Source organism: Mesoplodon mirus, assembly GCF_964341445.2.
Source record: "Mesoplodon mirus genome assembly, chromosome: X".
Lineage (NCBI taxonomy): Eukaryota > Metazoa > Chordata > Mammalia > Artiodactyla > Ziphiidae > Mesoplodon > Mesoplodon mirus.
This window is the reverse complement of record NC_138981.1, coordinates 43,878,506-43,900,213: the sequence shown is the minus strand read 5'-3', so window position 1 is coordinate 43,900,213 and position 21,708 is coordinate 43,878,506. Positions and strand designations below refer to the sequence as shown.

The following is a 21,708-nucleotide window of genomic DNA, read 5'->3' as shown; positions in this document are numbered from 1 at the left end:
CTGGTGGGCAGGTCCACATTTGGTGGTGTGTTTTGGGGTGTCTGTGACCTTATTATGATTTTAGGCAGCCTCTCTGCCAATGGGTGGTCCTGTCTTGCTAGTTGTTTGGTATAGGGTGTCCAGCACTGTAGCTTGCTGGTCATTGAGTGGAGCTGGGTCTTAGCATTGAGGTGGAGATCTCTGGGAGAGCATTCGCCATTTGATATTACGTGCAGCTGGGAGGTCTCTGGTGGACCAATGTCCTGAACTTGGCTCTCCCACCTCAGAGGCCCAGCCCTGATGCCTGGCTGGAGCACCAAGTGCCTGTCATCCACACAGCTCAGAATAAAAGGGAGAAAAAAAGAAAGAAAGAAAGCAAAAGGTAAAATAAAATAAAGTAAAATGAAATAAAATAATATAAAATAAAGTTATTAAAATAAAAAATAATTATTAAAAAATTTTTAAGTAATTAAAACAAGAAAGAAAGAAGAGAGCAACCAAACCAAAAAACAAATCCACCAATGATAACAAGCACTAAAAAGTATACTAAAAAAAAAAAAAACCCAAACAGATAGAACCCAGGCCAAATGGTAAAAGCAAAGCTATACAGACAAAATCACACACAGAAGCATACACATACACACCCACAAAAAGAGAAAAAGAGAAAAAAAAATATATATCATTGCTCCCAAAGTCCACCTCCTCAGTTTGGGATGATTCGTTGTCTATTCAGGTATTCCACAGATGCAGGGTACATCCAGTTGATTGTGGTGATTTAATGCACTGCTCCTGAGATTGCTGGGAGAGACTTCCCTTTCTCTTCTTTGTTTGCACAGCTCCTGGGGTTCAGCTTTGGATTTGGCCCCGCCTCTGCGTGTAGGTCGCCTGAGGGTGTCTTCTTCGCTCAGACAGGACAGGGTTAAAGTAGCAGCTGATTCGGGGGCTCTGGCTCACTCAACCCGAGGGGAGGGAGGGGTACAGAGGTGGGGCAAGCCTGCGGTGGCAGAGGCCCACGTGACGTTCCACCAGCCTGAGGCGTGCCATGTGTTCTCCCGGGGAAGTTGTCCCTGGATCACGGGACCCTGGCAGTGGCGGGCTGCACAGGCTCCCGGGAGGGGAGCTGTGGACAGTGACCTGTTCTTGCACACAGGCTTCTTGGTGGCTGCCGCAGCGGCCTTAGCGTCTCATGCCTGTCTCTGGGGTCCACGCTGATAGCCACAGCTCACGCCCGTCTCTGGAGCTCATTTAGGCAGCGCTCTGAATCCCCTCCTCGTCCACCAGGAAACAAAGAGGCAAGAAAAAGTCTCTTGCCTCTTCAGCAGCTCCAGACTTTTCCCTGGACTCCCTCACGGCTAGCTGTGGTGCACTAGCCCCCTTCAGACTGTGTTCACGCAGCCAACCCCAGTCCTCTCCCTGGGATCTGACCTCAGAAGCCCGAGCCTCAGCTCCCAGCCCCTGCCCGCCCCGGCGTGTGAGCAGACAAGCCTCTCGGGCCGGTGAGTGCTGGTTGGCACCTATCCTCTGTGCGGGAATCTCTCTGCTTTGCCCTCCGCACCCCTGTTGCTGCGCTGTCCTCCGTGGCTCCAAAGCTCCCCCCCTCCACCACCTGCAGTCTCCACCCGCAAGGAGCTTCCTTCTGTGTGGAAACCTTTCCTCCTTCACGGCTCCCTCCCACTGGTGCAGGTCCCGTCACTATTCTTTTGTCTCTCTTTTTTCTTTTTCCTTTGCCCTACCCAGGTACGTGGGGAGTTTCTTGCCTTTTGGGAGTTCTGAGGTCTTCTACCAGCGTTCAGTAGGTGTTCTGAAGGAGTTGTTCCACATGTAGATGTATTTCTGATCTAATTGTGAGGAGGAAGGTGATCTCCACGTCTTACTCTTCCGCCATCCTCATTGTCTTTTCTCATTCAAGTTGAGATTTACCTGGTTCTTAGAATGACATCTGATTTTTTTTCCTGAGCACAAGTGAAGCTCATATGTATTCTTCCCCTTTTCTTAGCTTTGATGTTTTTCTTTCTTTTAAATTTTTTTTTATTTTATATTGGAGTATAGTTGATTTACAATATTGTGTTAATTTCAATTGTACAGCAAAGTGATTCAGTTATAATTTACATATGCCTACTCTTTTTCAGATTCTTTTCCCATATAGGTTATTACAGAGTATTAAGTAGTGTTCCCTGTGCTATACAGTAGGTCCTTGTTGATTATCTATTTTATGTATAGTAGTGTGTATATGTTAATCCCAACCTCCTAATTTATGCCTCCCCCCCCACCTTTCCACTTTCGTAACCATAAGTGTGTTTTCTATGTCTGTGAGTCTGTTTCTGTTTTGTATACAGTTTCATTTGAATTAATTTTTAGATTCCACATATAAGTGATATCATATGTTATTTGTCTTTCTCCATCTGACTTACTTAGTATGATAATGTCTAGGTCCATCCATGTTGTTGCAAATGACACTATTTCATTGCTTTTTATGGCTGAGTAATATTCCATTGTATATATGTACCACATCTTTTTTATTGATTCATCTGTCAATGGGCATTTAGGTTGCTTCCATGTCTTGGCTATTGTAAATAGTGCTGCAGTGAACATTGGGGTGCCTGTGTCTTTTTGAATTATGGTTTTCCCAGGGTATATGCCCAGTCGTGGGTTTGCTGGGTCATATGGTAGTTCTATTTTTAGTTTTTTAAGGAACCTCCGTACTGTTCTCCATAGTAGCTGTACCAATTTACATTCCCACCAACAGTGTAGGAGGGTTCCTTTTCTCCACACTCTCTCCAGCATTTATTGTTTGTAGACTTTTTGATGATGGCGATTCTGACTGGTGTGAGGTGATACCTCATTGTAGTTTTGATTTGCATTTCTCTAATGACACTTGATTTTTTTTAGTATGTCCAGGACATTTGGGGTATTATATTATGAGGCTCTAGAATTTATTTGACTCTTATGTTTTATCAGGCTTTCTTTGACAGAGCTCTGTTTGGTGAAGGGAAATGTCACATCACAGGTGACATTTGTTATTGACAGGTGGGGTGGAAGTCCAGGTTCTCGCTTGTCCTCTTTTTTTTTTTTTTTTTGCCAGGGGACTCCTTGTTATTGTTCAGTGAGGGTGGGGGTTCCAGCTCCTCACTAAGCTTCTGCTGCTACCACCCTGGCTCGGAGGGGGTAGGCACCTCATCACTGCTTCCTGTGGTATCCACTGTTACCGACAGGTAGGGGAGGAGAAGGCAGCTGTTATTTCCCAGCAAGGAAAGAAAGATACAGCACCCTATTAGGCTTTCTCTGACACCACTCTGGCAGGGGCCTGGGGCCTAGGGGTGCCTTCTTACAGTCTGACAAGGGTAGAAGTCTAGGCTTGGATCCACTTGGCCTTGCTGTTAGTCGTGGGGCTGGGGCTGCAGTGTTTTCTGTGTTTGGCTTGAGTAGAGCCATCATTGTCTGAAAGTTTTCTATCTTGCTAGACTTCCCCTTTCCTGGTCCTTTGACTAGAGAGAGCAGGCTTTCTTGGGGCAGTTTTTGTCTGTACCCGTTGGCCTTTCTGGGTTGTAGCTTCTTCAGCCCCTAGTCTAGGCTATATGAGGCTAAGGGATAACCCAGAGAACTCACTGCCATGTCATTTTTTTTTGCCATGTCATTTTTTTAGGTCTCAGGATCCTTAGCCAGTCTGCCTTCTTCATTCCACCTTTCAGAGTTTTCCTATGTTTTCTAGATAATGTCCAGAGTTTTCAGTTGTATTTCGCAGGAAGAATAGATAAAATTATATCTACTTCATCTCCAGAAGAGGAAGTCCCCATAATTATGATTTTTAAGACTTCACATGGTTCCATGCATTTGTGCTGGTTTTATTTGTATATGTTGAATGACCCTAAAGGTTTATGCAAGTTATCACTTCTTTATTGTATATTTTATATTAAAAGAGACCCCCTTTTTGTTAATCTATTGAGCACCTTGGACCTTAATTTCCACCTCAATAATATTTCTAGACCTACTTTCATTTTCTTGCATTTGTCTGGTGTATTATATATTTTTAAAATCTTTATTGAATTATAATACAGAAAAGTGCACACATTATGCATGTTTAGCTTGATGATATTTTAACAGACTGCACAAACCTGCACAACCAGCCACCTAGATCAAGAAATAAAACATTCCTAACACTCAAGAAGCCTTCCTGTGTTCCTTTCCAATCACTAACTTCCTTCCAAGGGGTATCAATATCCTAACTTTTAACAATATGGATTAGTTTTACATGTTTTTGAAATTTATAGAAATGTAATCATATAGTATTGATTCATTGCTCTTTCAGGTCTGGCTTCTTTGGCTAATATAATGTTCATGAGATGAGATTTCTGCATGTTGTGTATAGCAGTTGTTGATTCTCGTTGCTGTGTATTAATTCCTTGTATTAATGAAGGACAAGTTGTTTATCCATTCTAATGCTGATGGGCATTTGCATACTTTTCAGTTTTGAATAAAGCCACTGTGACCATCATCGTACCTGTCTTTTGGTAAACATATGTTCACATTTCTCTTGAGTAAATGCTTCGATGGAATAGCTGAGTCATAGGGTATAAAGCATATATTCAGCTTTAACAAATACTACCAAACAGTTTTCCAAAGTGTTTGTAGTACTTTATGCTCCTAAAAAACAATTTATGAGTTTCAGTTGCTCTACAACCTTGCCAGCTCTTGGTTATTTTCAATCCTTTTCATCTAAGCCATTTCTGGTGGATGTGGAGGAGTATCTGTAGCTTATATTTTCTTGCTAACTTATGAATTTGAGCATCTTTTCCTATGCTTATTTGCCATTCGGATATCTTCTTTGTGAAGTGTCTGATCCTTGTGTTCTTCTTCTACTGTTCTTATTGATTTCTAGGAATTCTTAATATGTTTGAGATATGAGTTGTTTGTCAGATACAGGTATTGCAATTATCTTCTCCCACTGTGGGATTTGCCTTTATGCTCTTAATTTTGTCTTCTCATGAACAGAGGTCCTTACTTTTAATGCAATCCAACTTAATAATCTTTTACTCTACCAAATATCAAAGCTTAACATGAAGCACATTAATTAAGACACTGTAGTACTGGTCCAAGAATAGATAAATAGACCAATGGAAATACAGAGTTTGGGAATGGACTCCCACATATATGGTCACAAGGCGACGTGGAAAAAGGGTAATCTTTTTAACAAGTGGTACTGGATCATCTTGATACCAATATGGAAGAAATGAATCTTGACCCTAACACATACCATACACCAAATCATTCCTGGGAAGACTGTAGATCTAAATGTGAAAGATAAAGCAGTAAAACTTTTAGAAGAAAACATTAAACATCTTTATGACCCTGAGGTAGGCAACGATTTCCTAACAAGGCATAACTAATGCTGACCATAATGGAAAGAGTAGCAAATAACATGGCATACTTCTGTCCAGTGCTTCATTTCACATCTTTGTCTTTTTGTTTTAGATGTGTGGCAACTGTATTTTTTTAACCCAATCCCATAGTCTTTATCTTTTACATCAGAATTCAGCTCATTCAATTGAGTTGAGTTCTAATATATTTGATTTCATGCCTCCTATTATCTTATGTTTACTATTTATTTTACGTGGTTGATATTTCCTCACTTTCTCTTTTCCTTTTTTTTTTTTTTTTTTTTTTTGCTGGTTTGGTCATGTTTCTCTTAACTCCCCTCTAATTTCTTATTATTTTGGAATTATAGTTTGGAGTTTTATCTTTATCAACTTCTGCTAGTAGATGCCTTCACCTTCCTTACAAATGTGATTGTCTATATTTTCTCTATTTCTAAATCCAAATAATGTTGTAATATTATTTGGATCTAGTAAAAGAGATGCATAATTTTCCTCCTCCTCATTTCACTCAGTAAATTCCCCCAGGGTATTAAAATTTTTTCCATTTATTAATAGTAATAATCTTATTTGTTCCAGATGCCCAATTACATACATTTTTCTTTACTCAGTTATAACTATATATCAGTTGCAATAATCATTTCTCAAAATTACTTTCCTCCAATTTTGAGGTTTCTGTTACTATTGAATTTACAATTGGTTAGACTATCCCCTTGAGTATTCTCCTGAGATTCTAATATTGGCATATAATGTTATAAGTGCTTGTATGTCTAAAATTGTCTTTTACTCTAATGGAAGCATGGTATTCAGCTAGAGTGAGTTTAAAATTCTTGGATTACAGTCCCTTTCAATAATTTGTAGATGTTTTCTTCTAATATGGCTCCTATTGTTGCAAATAAATCTAGTGCCATTGTAAATAACATGTTGTTTCTGCCTGGAAGCATTTTAAGTTTTATTTTTATTCTTTAAATTCAATACCAAACCAGATTTGGGGTTGATTTGGTTCCTCTGGGAGTAAAGGATTGGGAAGATTTCTGTGGGGGGGGGCATCACGGAGTTAGAGTCCAATAGGATTAGATAATCCAGGGCCTATAGATGTCATTCATGTTGGGTCAGTGAGTGATAATCTTGGGAAATCCTTGAAGAAACATAATCAGAGACATATGTTGGTAAGTGATTGAGACCTCTGTAGAAATTCTTGAGGTTTTATAAGAGTTGGAGGTCTGAAGTCATCTAAAGTATCTGAAGTCATCAGTCAGTCCATAAGAGTTATTGATTGGGACACTGAGGTGGTGAAAGATTGATTGCAAGCCTGGGATTTTAAGTCTTTGGGAGACAGTTTTAGGAGCCCTATAGGAGTCATTGATTGGGTAATTGCAGGACTGTGTGAGTTAGTATGTGATGGACCAGAAGGTCTATATTTGTGGGGTTTATGGGAGTCATTGACTCTACATATGGGCTGTGAGTTATGGAGTCCTATAGGAGGTCAGGTTTGGATCCAGGGGGCATTGAGCAGATTAATAGTTGATTTTCTATTGAGGTTGTGTTGCCTGTGTTGGTGATTATTTGAGGAACCTATGGAAACCAGTTGATGGCGCCCTTTGGGACACAGTTTTTGTCAAGCAGTGTAGGTTACCGATTTAGGAGCCTGTGCAGACATGCTGACTTTCAGGGCCAGATGGGAATTGGGAGAGAGGGTACAAAGAGTTTATGTTTTTATCTTTGGCAGAAGATGGTGGGTGGGCTCTATAAGTTGCCCAGAATGTACACTGAATTATACAGACGCTTGGTTTATCACATGTGACATGTCATCCTTCAGCCAGAGCACTTTAAAGGCAGCAAGAAACAGAAATAATGTTTACTGTGATTCTTCCACATATAGAACACCATATGGCACAGTAGTTAAGAAAATGTACTTTGGAGCTAGGCAGACCTGGGTTTGAATCCCTATCCTTCCCCCTAATCTAAGAGATCCTGGGGCAAATTTCTTAATATTTATGAACAGCTCTATCTGATGGTAAATGGGAATAATAGCAAAAGTAATACCTAGTTCATAGGATGAGTGTGAAAATTAAATGAGGTACCGAATAAAACATTCCTTGCACCTTATAATAACAGCAATATTTAATATCAATGGAGTGTGTTCCTGGTGCCAAATAGGAGTGCTTTTGAAGCATCATGTCATTTAACTCTAACAGCCCTATGAGATGGGTGTTTTCATCCTCAGTTTCTTTTTTTTTTTTTTTTTTTTTGCGGTACGCGGGCCTCTCACTGCTGTGGCCTCCCCTGCCGCGGAGCACAGGCTCCGGACACGCAGGCTCAGCGGCCATGGCCCACGGGCCCAGCCGCTCCGCAGCATGTGGGATCCTCCCGGACCAGGGCACGAACCCGTGTCCCCTGCATCGGCAGGCGGACTCCCAACCACTGCACCACCAGGGAAGCCCCCATCCTCAGTTTTAAGGTGAAGAAACTCAGACTAAAGTGGCTTCCCCAGATTCCAGCTAGAATGCAAAAGAGCTGGAATTCAAACTCTCATTCGTTTTACACCAAATCTCATGAGTTTTTTTCCGTATTGTATGCTAATACTTGGTGTTGGTTACTGAACTTTTCTCTTCCACAGTATCCAGTGCTGTAAACTGTACTTTGTTGCCCCTAGGAAGCATTTATGGGGTGAATGCTGAATGACTGACCACGTGGACACTGTCTTTCCAGGTTTCTTGGAGTCTCTGCGGAGCCCCTGGGCCAGACCCCGTAGTGAAGGCTGCAGGATCTTCCTTCCAGCCCCAGAAGCTCTGGTTGAGTCCGCGGACCCGCCTGGCCTCAGGGTACTGGGAAGAGTGGAGTTGTCAGCAGGAGAGCCTAAGGGCTGAGGCTCAGCGGGACAATGCCAGCCAACCGGAGCTCTCCCCAGTGGTCCCCAGCCCTGGCTGCAGAGGGACATGGCAGTGTGTGTGAGGTGAGGAGGGACAGGGCTCAAGGGGCAGGAGTTTATTCAGTGAGGAGATGGCCCCGACCTGTCACTAGGGACTCAGGGCAGGGGCAAGTGTGTCACAGGAGGGGCAAATTCCGGACTTGGTGTCCCTGAGACAGGTCACCGTCCTCCTGCTGCGTGAGCACCACGTGGCTGGTGTCCCACATCCAGAGCCCTTCCTGTTTCAGTGGAAAATGTGATGCAGCCGATGGAGGAAAGGTGGGATGGGAGGGTCGGCCCCACAGCCTAGAGGAGGGGGAGGCAGCTCCCTGCAGGGTGTCTGCGAGCAAAGTCTGGGTGAGAGTGACGACCGGTCCCAGCCAGGGAGACGCTACCCCCTGACGCCCAGCACAGGCCCTTCAGTCCTCACTGGCTCTGCACACACTCAGCTGATCCCTACCAGAGCCTGCTTTCCCCTGATCCTTGGGGATTTGCTGACTTCTCCTCTATCCTGATCTAGGGCAGAAAAATCCCTTTCTTTGGAACTTAGAGAATGGCAGCGTAGTAGGGTGACCACAGTCTCTAGGGCCCTTCTGCTTCTTCCTCCTCCTCTCAAAGATGAGTCAAGTGGCCTGAGAAGGTACATGACTTGCCCAGGCCTCTGGGATTGTGAGTGACAGCAGTGGACTGGAACCTTGTCTCCTGACCATGTCTTCCGCCCTCACCACACAATAGCCAAGACCAAGTTTCCCACTAAAAGTTCCCCTTGAGATTCTGTAAACAGAGGAAGATGATGAGGGAGCCAGACCTTGCCCCACAGCTCCCTCTTTCTGACTGTCCTGTGGATGCTGTCACCTCTGGGGACAGGCTCGTTGTCATAGGGACTCAGGGTCATGTGGTCATTAGGATAATATTAAATTTTAAAAAATTATTTTGATGTTTACTATTTCATAATTTCATTATTTCACAATATAATGTTAGAAAATACAGGTAAGCAAATACAAGAGAATAAAACATTACTTATAATTCCAGCATTAGCCAAAGTTAATCATTGTTAACATTTAGCTATAGTTCCTTACAGTTTTTTTTTCCTTTATCTTTGCATGTATGTGGGTATACATGTGGGGCTGTGAGTGTACATACATACCACACACACACACATTATATAGCTCAAGTTTAAAAATGAAATAATAGTATTTGGTTTTCTCCTTTTTAACTTGGCAGTTTAATATAATTTTCTAGGCAGTAAATATTTTTCTTCACACACACATGATGCATAGCTTTATATCCTATGGATAAACTATATTTAATTTAACCAATCCACTATATGTGAATTTAGGGTGTTCCAGGTTTTCTGTTGTGATGAAAACTGCTATGGTGAAATTCTTACACTTAAATCTTTTTGCCCAAGTCACTGAAATTATATTTTGAGTCAAAGGTATAGGGACATTGAATGGTAAACAAATTGCTGCCTAACAGTAGGGCACTTCCACTCTTGGGAAATTGTCCTTGTCCAGGCTCTTCTCCATCATATCAGTCACAGACCCACAGGTTGGGGCCACAACAATGTGGTCCTCCCCGGTCCTTCTGCACATGGCCTCTTGCCCAGCCAATGTGTGGAAATTTCTAGACGAATGATTCTGATCTCTGCAAGGCACATTTTTCCACTCATGTCTTCCTTCCCAACTATAGACCTCTGCCCATTTGCAAGAAGAGATGGAAATGACCAAGACCCTGGTAAATATTATTTATTCACGTATTTATTTGTTAGGTTCTTAGTTTTTTCATTAGATGTCAGAGAGCAGGGAATGGGCAGAGATACAAAGGAACCAATAAAAATGTCCCCAGGGGTGAGGAGCAGCCAGTTGGGCTAAGAAATAGCCTGGAAAACAGGCAGAGGGGTCAGTAAGAGAAAGAAGGATGAGGAATAGCCACAGGGAACAGCTGGAGGGACCATGTTGCACTTATTGGAAATAGAGGATAGCCAAGGGGCCCAGGGGCAGGTGGGAAATCAGTGGAACAAACAGAGGAAATGGGAAACAAGAGCCAGAGGCCAGGGAGCATCAGAGAGACCAAGAAACAGTAGTTGGGGCTGGAGAGGTGTTAATAGTGGGGAGCAAGGAAGAGCGGTGCTTTGTGACCACCTAGAGGGGTGGGATAGGGAGGGTGGGAGGGAGACGCAAGAGGGAAGAGATATGGGAACATATGTATATGTATAACTGATTCACTTTGTTATAAAACAGAAACTAACACACCATTGTAAAGCAATTATACTCCAATAAAGATGTAAAAAAAATATAGTGGGGAGGAAGGAAGAGCCAAAGGATATGAGAACAATTAGAAGGATCTCAAAATGGGAGGAGGGACCAGGAAATAGAGGAACCAGATATCAACCAGAGGGAACAGGGACCATCCAGAGGGACAAGGAAACAGAAGATTCAGCTAAAAGGAAAAAGCAAAAAGGTTTGGTGTACTGGGTAGGAGCCTGCCAGACAGGCCACTTCAAGAGGTACCAGGGATCAGAGGAGAATCTGAAGGGATGGGGAAAGGCAGAGATACTGGGGAACAGAAATGGGAAATGGGGAAGATGAGCCTGGGATAGGCAGCAGCCAGAGGAAGCAGGGACCAGCTGCTGAGGCTGTAGAACAGGTTGGAGGGGCAGGAAAGGGACAGACCCATGGGACAGTTGGAGAGGCAAAAGGGCCTCTGAGGATGAGGAGTAGCCAGGGGCACCAGAGGCAACAAGGAACAGTCGTTGAGGTTGGGGAGTAGGCAGAGGGAACAGCAAAGTGGACATCAAAGATATACCTGGTTTGGATAGCAGCCTGTCTGACCTGGGAACAACTAGAGGGACTAGAGAACAGCTGGAAGGCGTAGTATCCATTCCCGAAGCCAGAGGCCCCATGTAGTGGGCACTGGGGTTAAGGGACAGTTGCAGAAGCCAGAGAGAGTCTGGGGAGCATCCAGAGTTCCCTGAGATAGGGCAATAAGGACTTCATGGGATGTGGAACTTCACTGCTACAACAGGGAAAGTCCTAGGCAAACTGGGACAGTTGGTCACCCTGCCCAAGAAACAGCCAAAGGAGCCAGTCAAAAGTCAGATGTAATGCAAGTGATGGAGAAGGTGAAAGTACAGAACCCAGCTGTGGCACAAAGCACACAGAAGTAGTATATGTTGATGATCAAGAGCCTAGGCTAGGAGCCAGGTAGACCAGCACTTCACAGAGAGTGGTCCATGGACCAGATTCAGAGCACCAGATGAGAGCATATTAGAAATGCATTCCAGGACTGCCCAAGGAGCAGGGAAGAATTGGGTCTACAAAGAAGGCAGAGGAGTCAAAGGGCAGTCAGTCTGTGTCAACTAGAAGGAATGAGAAAGCCTCATCAGGATCAGGGAGCAGCCAGATGGACTAGGGTGCAACCAGAATGGTGCCACAGACTAAGGATCAGCTAGAGGAATAGCTGTCAAAGGGAACACAGGACAGTCAGAGGCATCGGGGATCAGCCAGAGGGAAGAAAAACAGGAGGCATGGAACAATGGAACAAGGGACAATCAGAGGAAGCAGTAAACAGAGGCATCAGGAAACAGACCAGGGGACAGTCAGAAATAACAAGAAACATTTAGAGGGAACAGTAAACAGAGGGATGAAGGAAGAGTCAGATGGGGACCATGCAGAGGGAACAAGAATCAGGAGAGGGAGCAGGAAGAAGTTAGGGGACAGGAGTGGGTAGGGTAAGCAGGGAAAGTCAGAGGGAGGAGCATGGGAGCAGGAAAGACTAGGGCACCCCCAACCCCAGGTGAGGGCACAGTGAGCTATACTGCACACTTTCAAGCAGCCTAGTAAGTGCCCTGGGAGCCCTCCTGCTAGGCTGGGATAGGGCAGGGTCATATCACAGGAGGTGATGGAGAAGTGTGCTGGGGCAGGAGCGAGAGCAGCCCTTGGGGACTGAGCCCCAAGCCAGCTGCAGGGTGGGATAGAGCAGATGGCCAGGGACAGAATGGGCAGTGAGTGGCCAATCCTGGCAGCACAGCGTTCCCTTGGGGTGAGAGTGCAGAATGTTTTGGGACTGAGACATTGCTGTGTGGTTCACTGGCGAGCCGTCAAGAGCTGGAGTGGGGATCCTCACCTAGGATGAGGAAGTCCTTTTAAGTGTCCTGGTGGTGGCAGAGACACAGGCCATCCTCCATGGTAGAAATGGGCCATAAAACCAAACCTTTTTGTATGTGGCTGCTGAGGCTAGAATCTGGGTGGTTCTATATTAGCAACTTTGTATCCAAATCACTAGCTCCAAAATCTCTCTCCATCACATCACATAAGCCTACCCAGCCAGGGTGGAGTCCGAAGCGTCTGTTTTGGTGGGGAAAGGGATCAGAGGGGCATCTATGCCTGACATGGTCTTTGTACCCTTTCCCTGTGTGACTCCCAGGGAGGGAGAGACAGATGAGGGTGGTCTTTTGTCCACCAGCTTGGGCTGTCAGAGTTGTTAAAATATTTAACAATGTCTGAAAAAGTATATATATATATATATATATATATATATATATATATATATATATATATATATATATGAACCACTTTGCTGTACATCTGAAACTAACACAACATTGTAAACTAACTATGCTTCAAGTTTTATTTTTATTTTATTTTTTATTTTTATTTATTTATTTATTTGTTTTTGGCTGTGTTGGGTCTTTGTTGCTGTGCACAGGCTTTCTCTAGTTGCGGCGAGCGGGGGCTACTCTTTGTAGTGGAGCACGGGCTCTCAGCACGTGGGCTCAGTAGTTGTGGCTCACAGGCTCTAGAGCACAGGCTCAGTAGTTGTGGCGCATGGGCTTAGTTGCTCTGTGGCATGTGGGATCTCCCCAGATCAGGGCTTGAACCCATGTCCCCTGCCTTGGCAGGAAGATTCTTAACCACTGCGCGCCCAGGGAAGCCTGCTTCAATTTTTTAAAATGGTAAAAAAAAAATGTTTTAAAAAAATGTTTACCAGTGCCAAATGATAGAATATTTTAATTTTCCCATACTGGTTGGCAAATAGCCACTCCTCCCTGCCACCTGAGGCTCCTCCCCTGTGTCACCTACACACCTGCCAGTCTGTCCTGGGGTCACCGGCAAGAGAGCAAGGATCAGGAGGATGGGCAGGCAGAATGAGAGCTTCCCTCAAGCCTGACCCCAGGGCTTTCCCTGGGTGAGTGCCCTTGCTGCAGTGAAGGGGAGTAGGTCAGACATACTGCTAGAGGCTCAGGTGGAGGTCCTGCTCTCAGCAACCCTTGGGGCTGTGCTCAGGAGAGCTGGTGGATGGAGAAGTGCTGGGCACCACCCAGTGCTTGCGGATCTGCCCCCGGAGCTGCTCGTGGTGGAGCAGGTACTGTGAGTTCCATGCCTGCTCTGTGCCCCTGAACACTCACTAATAATGGCCCCCAAAGAACAAAGGTCTTTCAATGAATAAAGGTTCCTCATTTCCTCACAGTTGAATCACTAGATCTTGTCTTTGATACTTAGTGCATTTTTTTGTGTTGTTTAGGGAATCCTCACCTACCCCAAGGCCTAAACAAATATTTGCCTATATTTTCTACTAAGAGTTTTAAAGCGTTAATTCTTTTGAAACGTTTGATTCTTTTGCCCTTCACCCAAAACCACTAATGGTTAACATTTTGCCACATTTGCTTTCTCTTCTCAATTTATGTATATATGTATGTATGTATGTAGTGTATACACACAGATATATTTAAAACTTTATTTTCTGAACCACTTGAGAGTAATTTGCAGACATAATTCCCCTTTACCCTTAAATACTTAATGTATATCTCTTAAGAACAAGAACATTCTCCTACATAATCACAGTACAGTTATCAAAATCAAGAAATTGCACATTGATCTAGTACTATCTAATATTTGATGTGTATTATCTAATTACCTAATGAGGCCAAAAATTCGGCCTCTGTGCATCAGTGCCAAATCGAATCTCAGAGACAGAGTTCTGGGTGAGGTAGAGAAGAGTAGCTTTATTGCTTTGTCAGACAAATGGGGACACAGTAGGCTCCTGCCCCGAAAAACTGTGTGTCCCAACCTGGGAGGATTTGATGAGGAGTTTTATAGCAATGGTTCAAGAGCAGGTTTGCTGATAAGGATTAGAGTGTGTGCAGGGCCTGCACTCCTTTAATCTGGTCTCAGGTAGTCTCTTGATGAGCTTCTCTGGTTCCTTTAATCTGGCCTCATGTGGTCTTCTCTGGAATGAAGAATGCTAACACCTTCCACTTGTTGGGGGTTTTAGTTCTGTAAAGAGCTCAAAGATATTATGTGTATCCCTTGAGAGGGAACCAGGACCCTGCCCCAAGGCTACACTATTGTTTCTTGGCTGCTTCTCCCTTGTCTCTGCATCCCCTCCCTTACCTGATTAGCAACTCTTCAAATCTGCGCTTTGGAAGTCAGGGAAGGTCATGGAGGCTGGAATCTATTCCCTACAAACAAGAAATGGGGGACAGGGAGTTCCCTGGTGGTCCAGTGATTAGGATTCCAGGCTTTCACTGCCAGGGCCCAGGTTCAATCCCTGGTTGGGGAACTGAGATCCCACAAGCCATGCAGCATAGCCAAATAAATAAATAAATAAAGACAAAAATCTTAAAAAAAAAAAAAAGAACAGGGGACAGAAAGGCTTCCATGTCCAGGAGCCCCACAGGGTCATGCTCGGTTTCACTAACATACAATTTGTAAATAATTTTCCCAGTTGTCATGATAACATCCATTGTAGCATTTCCCCCTGATCCAGGATCCAATCCAGGCTCATGTATTATGTTTAGTTGTCATGTCCCTTTACCCTTTAATCTGAAACAGTTCCTTAGCCTTTCCTTGACTTTCATGACACCATTTGGAAGAATGTCCCTCAATTTGGGTTTTTTTCCTGCTTCCTCATAATTAGATTCAGGTTTTTCATTTTTGTCAAACATCACAGAAATGATGCTGTGTTCTTCTCAGTGCCTCACGTTGGCAAGAATTCAATACCAATTTGTCCTTTATTGATAGTTAACTTTGATCACCTGGCTAAGATGGCATCTGTCAGGTACTGTAAAGTTACTATATTTCTCTTTGTAATTAACAACTAGGTTGTGGGGAGATACATTGAGACTGTATACGTTGAGACTATTTCTCACGCTTTTGTCCACTGATTGTAGCATCTAGCGATGATTCTTGCCTGTAACAATTAATTACGGTGCTATTTCCCTAATGGTGTTTTTCTAATTCCATCATTTCTTCTATATTGATTAGTTGGCATTCTCCTTTAAGGAAAAACATTCCTTTCTCTGACTGCTGAAATGACAATTATATGCCAGGCACAATGAGCACACCTTGATTTACCATTTGTCACTAATAGGAACTAGAGCTTCTTGGAGATATGACTGACTCCAGGGTTGGAACAGAGAAAGTACAAAATGATTCTGGAAGAACTCATTGTGCTGGGAAGTAATGAAGCACTCAAAAGATGGGAACATGTCAAAATGACACAGGAGCCACTTTGAAGGAGCTCCCTCTGGTCAAATCTGGGACAATTTGAGTGGCAAAAGAAATCATAATAGTAATAGATTATCATCTACTGAATAAAGTAGGAAGTGACCAGACCCTATAATAGGTAAGTAGGTACATAGGTAGGCAGATAGAGAGGAGAGAAGTGAATGCCCCCCCCTTTTTTTTCCTTTTTTTTTTTTTTTTTGGCTGTGCTGCTTGGCTTGCTGGGTCTCAGTTCCCTGACCAGGGATTGAACCCTGGCCACAGCAGTGAAAGTGCCGAATCCTAGCCACTAGACCACCAGGGAACTCCTGTGAGTGCTCCTTTTTAATAGCATCTTGATCTTTTTCGCTGTGTCCCCTACTCCAATCTTTCTGAGGATAATTTAGTAGTTTGTTAAAACTTTTTATTTGGAAATAATTATAAATTTATAGGAAGTTGCAAAGATGGTACAGAGAGGTCTCATGTAACTCTTTACCCAGTTTCCCCTTATGATTACCTCCTGCGTCACTAGAGTACAATGATCACAAACAGGAAATTGACATTTCTGCAGTGTGTGTGTCGTTCTCTGCCATTTTACACATGTGTAGATTCCTGTACAATAATCCAGATACAGAACTATTCCATCACCACATAGGTCTCTACTGGTGTTGACGTTTTACCAGTTAGAGTGAAGTGTAGAAAACTTAGCTCCCTTTAAGTCCCTTTACCCTCACCAATTACAACTGTCTTAAATATTTCCTCTACATACATGGAGATCCACATCATAAAAATGTTATACTTTTTACTTTGACCTTCAAATATAATTTAGAAAACTCAAGAGGAAAAGGAAAGTCTATTGTATTTACCCATATTTTTTCTCTTTCCATTTTTCTTCTTTCCTGATGTTCCAAGACTTCTTTTACCATCTCCTTTCTGTTTGGAGAACTTCCTTTAAGCCATTCTTTTAGGGTAGGTCTGCTGACAACAGATTTTCTTAGTTCTCCTTCTTCTGAGAATATCTTGATTTCCTCTTCATTTCTTCTTTCTTAGTAACAGCTTTATTTAGATATAATTCACATACCATAGTTTACCCATTTAAAGTGTCCAATTCAGGGACTTCCCTGGTGGCGCAGTGGTTAAAAATCTGCCTGCCAATGCAGGGGACACGGGTTCAAGCCCTGGTCCAGGAAGATCCCACATGCCGCAGAGCAACATGCGCCATGACCACTGAGCCTGCACTCTAGAGCCCACGAGCCACAAGTACTGAGCCCGTGTGCCACAACTACTGAAGCCCACGTGCCTAGAGCCCATGCTCCACAACAAGAGAAAGCCCGTGTGCACCAACAAAGACCCAATGCAGCCAAATATAAAAATAAATACATTTATTTTAAAAATAAAGTGTCCAATTCAATGTTTTTTGTATGGTTATGGATATGTGCAACCATCACTACAATCAATTTTAGAACATTTTCATCACCTCAAAAGGAAACCCCATACCCCTAAGCCATCACTGTGCCCCACCTCACCTCCCTGCCTCCTCCAACCCTAAGCAAACATTAATATGCTTTCTGTCTCTATAGACTTTACTATTCTGGACATTTCACGTGAATGGAATCACATAACATGTGATCTTTTTGTCCGGCTTCTTTGACTCAGCATGATGTTTTTAAGGAGCTCCCTCTGGCCAAATCGGGGACAATTTGAGTAGCAAAAGAAATAATGATAGTAATAGGTTATAACCCACTGAATAAAGTAAGAAGTCACCAGTCCATAATAGGTCAGCAGATATATATGTAGGTAGGCAAATAGATAGGGAAGAAGTGTAGCATGTACATGTAGTAACATGTATCAGTATTTCCTTCCTCTTTGTGGCTGAATAATATTCCATTGTGCAGGTTTATCACATTTTGTTTATTCATTTGTCAGCTGACGTACATTTGGGTTGTTTCCACCCTTTGGCTATTATAAGTAATGCTGCTGTAAACATTTGTGTACATGTTTTTATGCAGATATATATTTTCATTTATCTCAAGTATATATATACACCTAGGAGTGGAATTGCTAGGTCAAATGATAACTCTATGTTTAATAATTTGAGGAACTGCCAGACTGTTTTCTAAAGCAGCTGCACCAATTTACATTCCCATCAGCAGTGTATGTATGAAGTTTCCAATTTGTCCAAATCCTCATCAGCACTTGTTATTATCTGACTTTTTGATTCTAGCCATCCTAGTGAGTATGAGGTAGTATCTCATTGTAGTTTTGATTTTCACTTCCCAGATAATTAATGATGTTAAGCATCTTTTCATGTACTTAATGGCCATGGCCGCTTCATTTCTTAAGGGTAATTTTGCCAGATATGGAATTCAGGGTTGACAGTTCTTTTCTTTCAGCACTTGAAAAATGTTGTGCCACTTCCTTCTGTCCACCATAGTTTTGGGTGAGAAATCTGCTGTCACTTTAATTGTTTTTCCCCTATAGGTAAGGTGTCATTTCTCTCTTGCTGATTTCAAGATTTTTTCTTTGTCTTTAGTTTTCTGAAGTTTGACTATAACGTGTCTTCGTATAATTTCTTTGGTTTATCCTTTTGGGGTTTGCTCAGCTTCTTGAAACTCTAAGTTGATATCTTTTGCCAAATTTGAGAAATTTTCAGCTATAATTTCTTCAAATACTTTTCAGCCCCACACTTTCTCCTCTCTTTATGGAACTCTGATGACATGAATGCCAGATCTTTTATTATAGTCTCAGAGGTCCCTGAGGCCCTGCTCATTTTTTTTCCAGTCAATTTTCTTTCTGTTGTTCAGATTGGATCATTTCTATTGTTCTATCAAGTTCTCTAATTCTTTCCTCTGTCCTCTCTATTCTGCTGTTGAGCTCTTCCACTGATATTAAAATTTTGGTTATTCTATTTTACAGTTCTAAAATTTCCATTCTGTTCTTCTTTATATCTTTTTTTCTGAGACTTTCTGTTTTTGCATTTAAGTATATTGAAGCATTTTTAAAAAATAATAACAAAGTACTGTTAGCACAGGGACAAAATGTTCCCCTGATGACTCTAATGCATAGCCAAGCTTTTTTAAAAAATATTTATTTATTTGTTTGGTTGCTCCAGGTCTTAGTTGAAGCAGGTGAGCTCCTTTGTTGCAGCTCACATGCTCCTTAGTTGTGGCATGTGAACTCTTAGTTGTGGCATGCATGTGAGATCTAGTTCCCTGACCAGGGATCAAACCCAGGCCCCCTGAATTGGGAGTGCAGAGTCTTAACCACTGTGCCACCAGGGAAATCCCTGAAGCATTTTTATAATGGCTGCTTTAAAGTCCTTGATAATTCTAACATCTGTGTCATCTCAGTGTCAGTGTCAGTTGATTGTCTTTTCTCATTCCAGTTAAGATTTTCTTGCTTCTTCACATGATGCCTGCTTTTCAGTTATGTCCTGGATATTTTGGGAAGTCTGAGACTCTGGATATTATTTAAATCTTGTGTTTAGCAGTCTCCCTCCAACACTGTTCTGCTAAAAAAGGAGAATCTCCTTCTTACTGCCAGGTGGAGGTGGAAGTTCAGGTCCCTAATTAGCCTCCTTTGACACCCCAGAGGGGACAAGCACCTTGTTGATCCTGGGTGGAGGTGGAATTTCATGCTCCCCACCAGACCACCTCTGACACCACCCTGGTGGGGAGACAAAAAGGTACCTCATTACTGTGTTGAGGGTAGAAGTTCAAGATCCCCACATAGCCTAAATTGACACTGTGTGGGTGGGGCCTTATTATCCCCAGGCAGGAATGAAAACCTAGGCTCCCCACTCAGCCTTTGCTGATGAGAATTGGGATGGGAGCTTCAGCTTTTTTCTGTGATGCTTGGCTGGAGTAGGGCAGTAATTATCTAAATTTTTCTCTCTTGCTACATTGGCCCTTTCCTGGTACTTTGGCTAGAGATAGCAGTCTTTCTTGGGACTGTTTTTATCTGCACCAGTTGGCATTCTGGGTTGCCAGCTTCTCCACCACCCTGTCCAAGATATATGGGGTGAAAAGAAAACTCAGGGAAATCACTGCTGTGTCACTCCTCAGGTTCCAAGGTCCCTAGGCAGTTAGCCTCCTTCTCTCCAACTGACAGTCTTCTTATCTTTTTTTTTTATATATAATGTCCAGGGTTTGTAGCTACTTAGCAGGAGAAATAGGGAGAATTGTATCTATTCCATCTTGAACCCACTGGTAACTTTTAAACTTAATTTTTTAATAGGTAATACATTCACATAGTTCTTTCCCCCAGTCCCACAGATTTCCCTAACCAAGAAACCAGTCTTGATTAGTTGGTGGGTGGGTGGGTGGATGGGTGGTATATGCTTATAAATTACACAAATAAAAGCAACTAAGAAAATATCCTTCATATTTTTCCACAAAGAGAGTAGATACTGTTACTGTTATGCTGAACACTGATTTTTTAAATTACTGTTAAGTTTAAACTTTTTTTCATGAAATATTAGACACATTTTGAATAATGCTGCTGTAAATACTCTTGAACAGGCCTCTTGTTGCACATGAGCACATATTCTAATTGAGCATATTTCCATGGATGGAATCACTCTGTCCTTGTGTATGCATGTTTCAACATTACCAGGTAAAGCCAAAAGATTTTCCAATATGGTCGTCCAATTTACAGCTCCATTAGACATATGAGAGTTTTCATTGCACCATGTTCTCTTCAACACTTCATATTGCCATTCTTCAAAAAACTTTTTATTGAGGTATAGTTGATTTATAATATTATATAAGTTTCAGGTGTACAACATAGTGATTCACAGTTTCTAAAGGTTATACTCCATTTATAGTTATTATAAAATATTGGCTATATTCCCTGTGCTGCACAATATATCCTTGTTGCTTATTTATTTTATACATAGTAGTTTGTACCTCTTAATACCCTACCCCTACCTTGCCCCTCGCCCCCTTTCCTCTCCCCACTGGTAACGACTAGTTTTGTTCTCTATGTCTGTGAGTCTATTCCTGTTTTTTGTTATATTCACTAGTTTGTTTTATTTTTTAGATTCCACATATAAGTGATATCATATAGTATTTGGCTTTCTCCGTCTGACTTATTTCACTTAGCATAATACCCTCCAAGTCCACCCATGTTGTTGCAAATGGCAGAATTCCATTCTTTTTATGGCTAAGTAGTATTCTATTGTATATATATACCACATCTTCTTTATCCATTCATCTGTTGATGGACAGTTAGGTTGCTTCCATGTCTTGGCTATTGTAAATAGTGCTGCTTTGAACATTGGGGTGCATGTATCTTTTCAAATTAGCATTTTCGTTTTCTTTGGATATATACCCAGGGGTGGAACTGCTGAATCATATGGTAGTTCTGTTTTTAGTGTTTTGAGGAACTGTTTACCACAGTGGCTGTACCAATTTACATTCTCAACAACAGTGTACAAGGGTACCTTTTTCTCCACATCCTTGATATTGCCAGGGTTTTTTCACTGAAGACATTGTAGGTGTTGTGTAATGGTAACTCATTATGGTTTGAATGTGCATTCCCTGGTTACCAAGGAAGTTAAGCCCTTTTTGTGTGTTTATTAATGCCTTGGATTTCCTCTTTTGTAAAATGCCTGTTCAGACCCTTTGCCCACTTTTCTACTGGTGATCTCTCTCTTCTTTTTAAAAAAATTGGTTTGTAAGGGTTCTTTACATTCTCTAGATATGAGCCCTTTGTCGGTAATGTGTTTGCAGATATCTTCTACTTGGTGGCTTTCCTTTTTTTTTCTCTTATAATGCTGTCTTTTAAATGAATAGAAGTTTTAAACTTCATTGGAGACAGACATCAATCTTTTTCTTTATGGTTAATGTTTTTTGCATACTGTTTGAGAATTATTTTCATAATCCAAGATGATGAAGATATGCATCTCTACTATGGTTTTTTCTATGTTATCTTTTAAAGGCTTTATTGTTTTCCTTTCCCC

The 21,708-nt window shown here is 42.2% G+C and overlaps 1 protein-coding gene across 4 annotated transcripts in view; it reads left to right on the top strand.

The window, feature by feature from the left end:
- Nucleotides 1-21,708, top strand: part of ZNF41 (zinc finger protein 41) — a 59,252-nt gene that overhangs the window by 21,948 nt on the left and 15,596 nt on the right. For 3 of the 4 annotated variants that reach the window (XM_082610762.1, XM_082610764.1, XM_082610763.1), the window contains exons 2-3: nucleotides 8,061-8,304; nucleotides 9,952-9,996. In XM_082610762.1, coding sequence (XP_082466888.1) covers nucleotides 8,233-8,304; nucleotides 9,952-9,996 — 117 coding nt within the window. In that variant the 5' untranslated portion in view covers nucleotides 8,061-8,232. The remainder of the gene's footprint in view (nucleotides 1-8,060; nucleotides 8,305-9,951; nucleotides 9,997-21,708) is intronic. The other variant, XM_082610765.1, reaches the window with a different exon arrangement.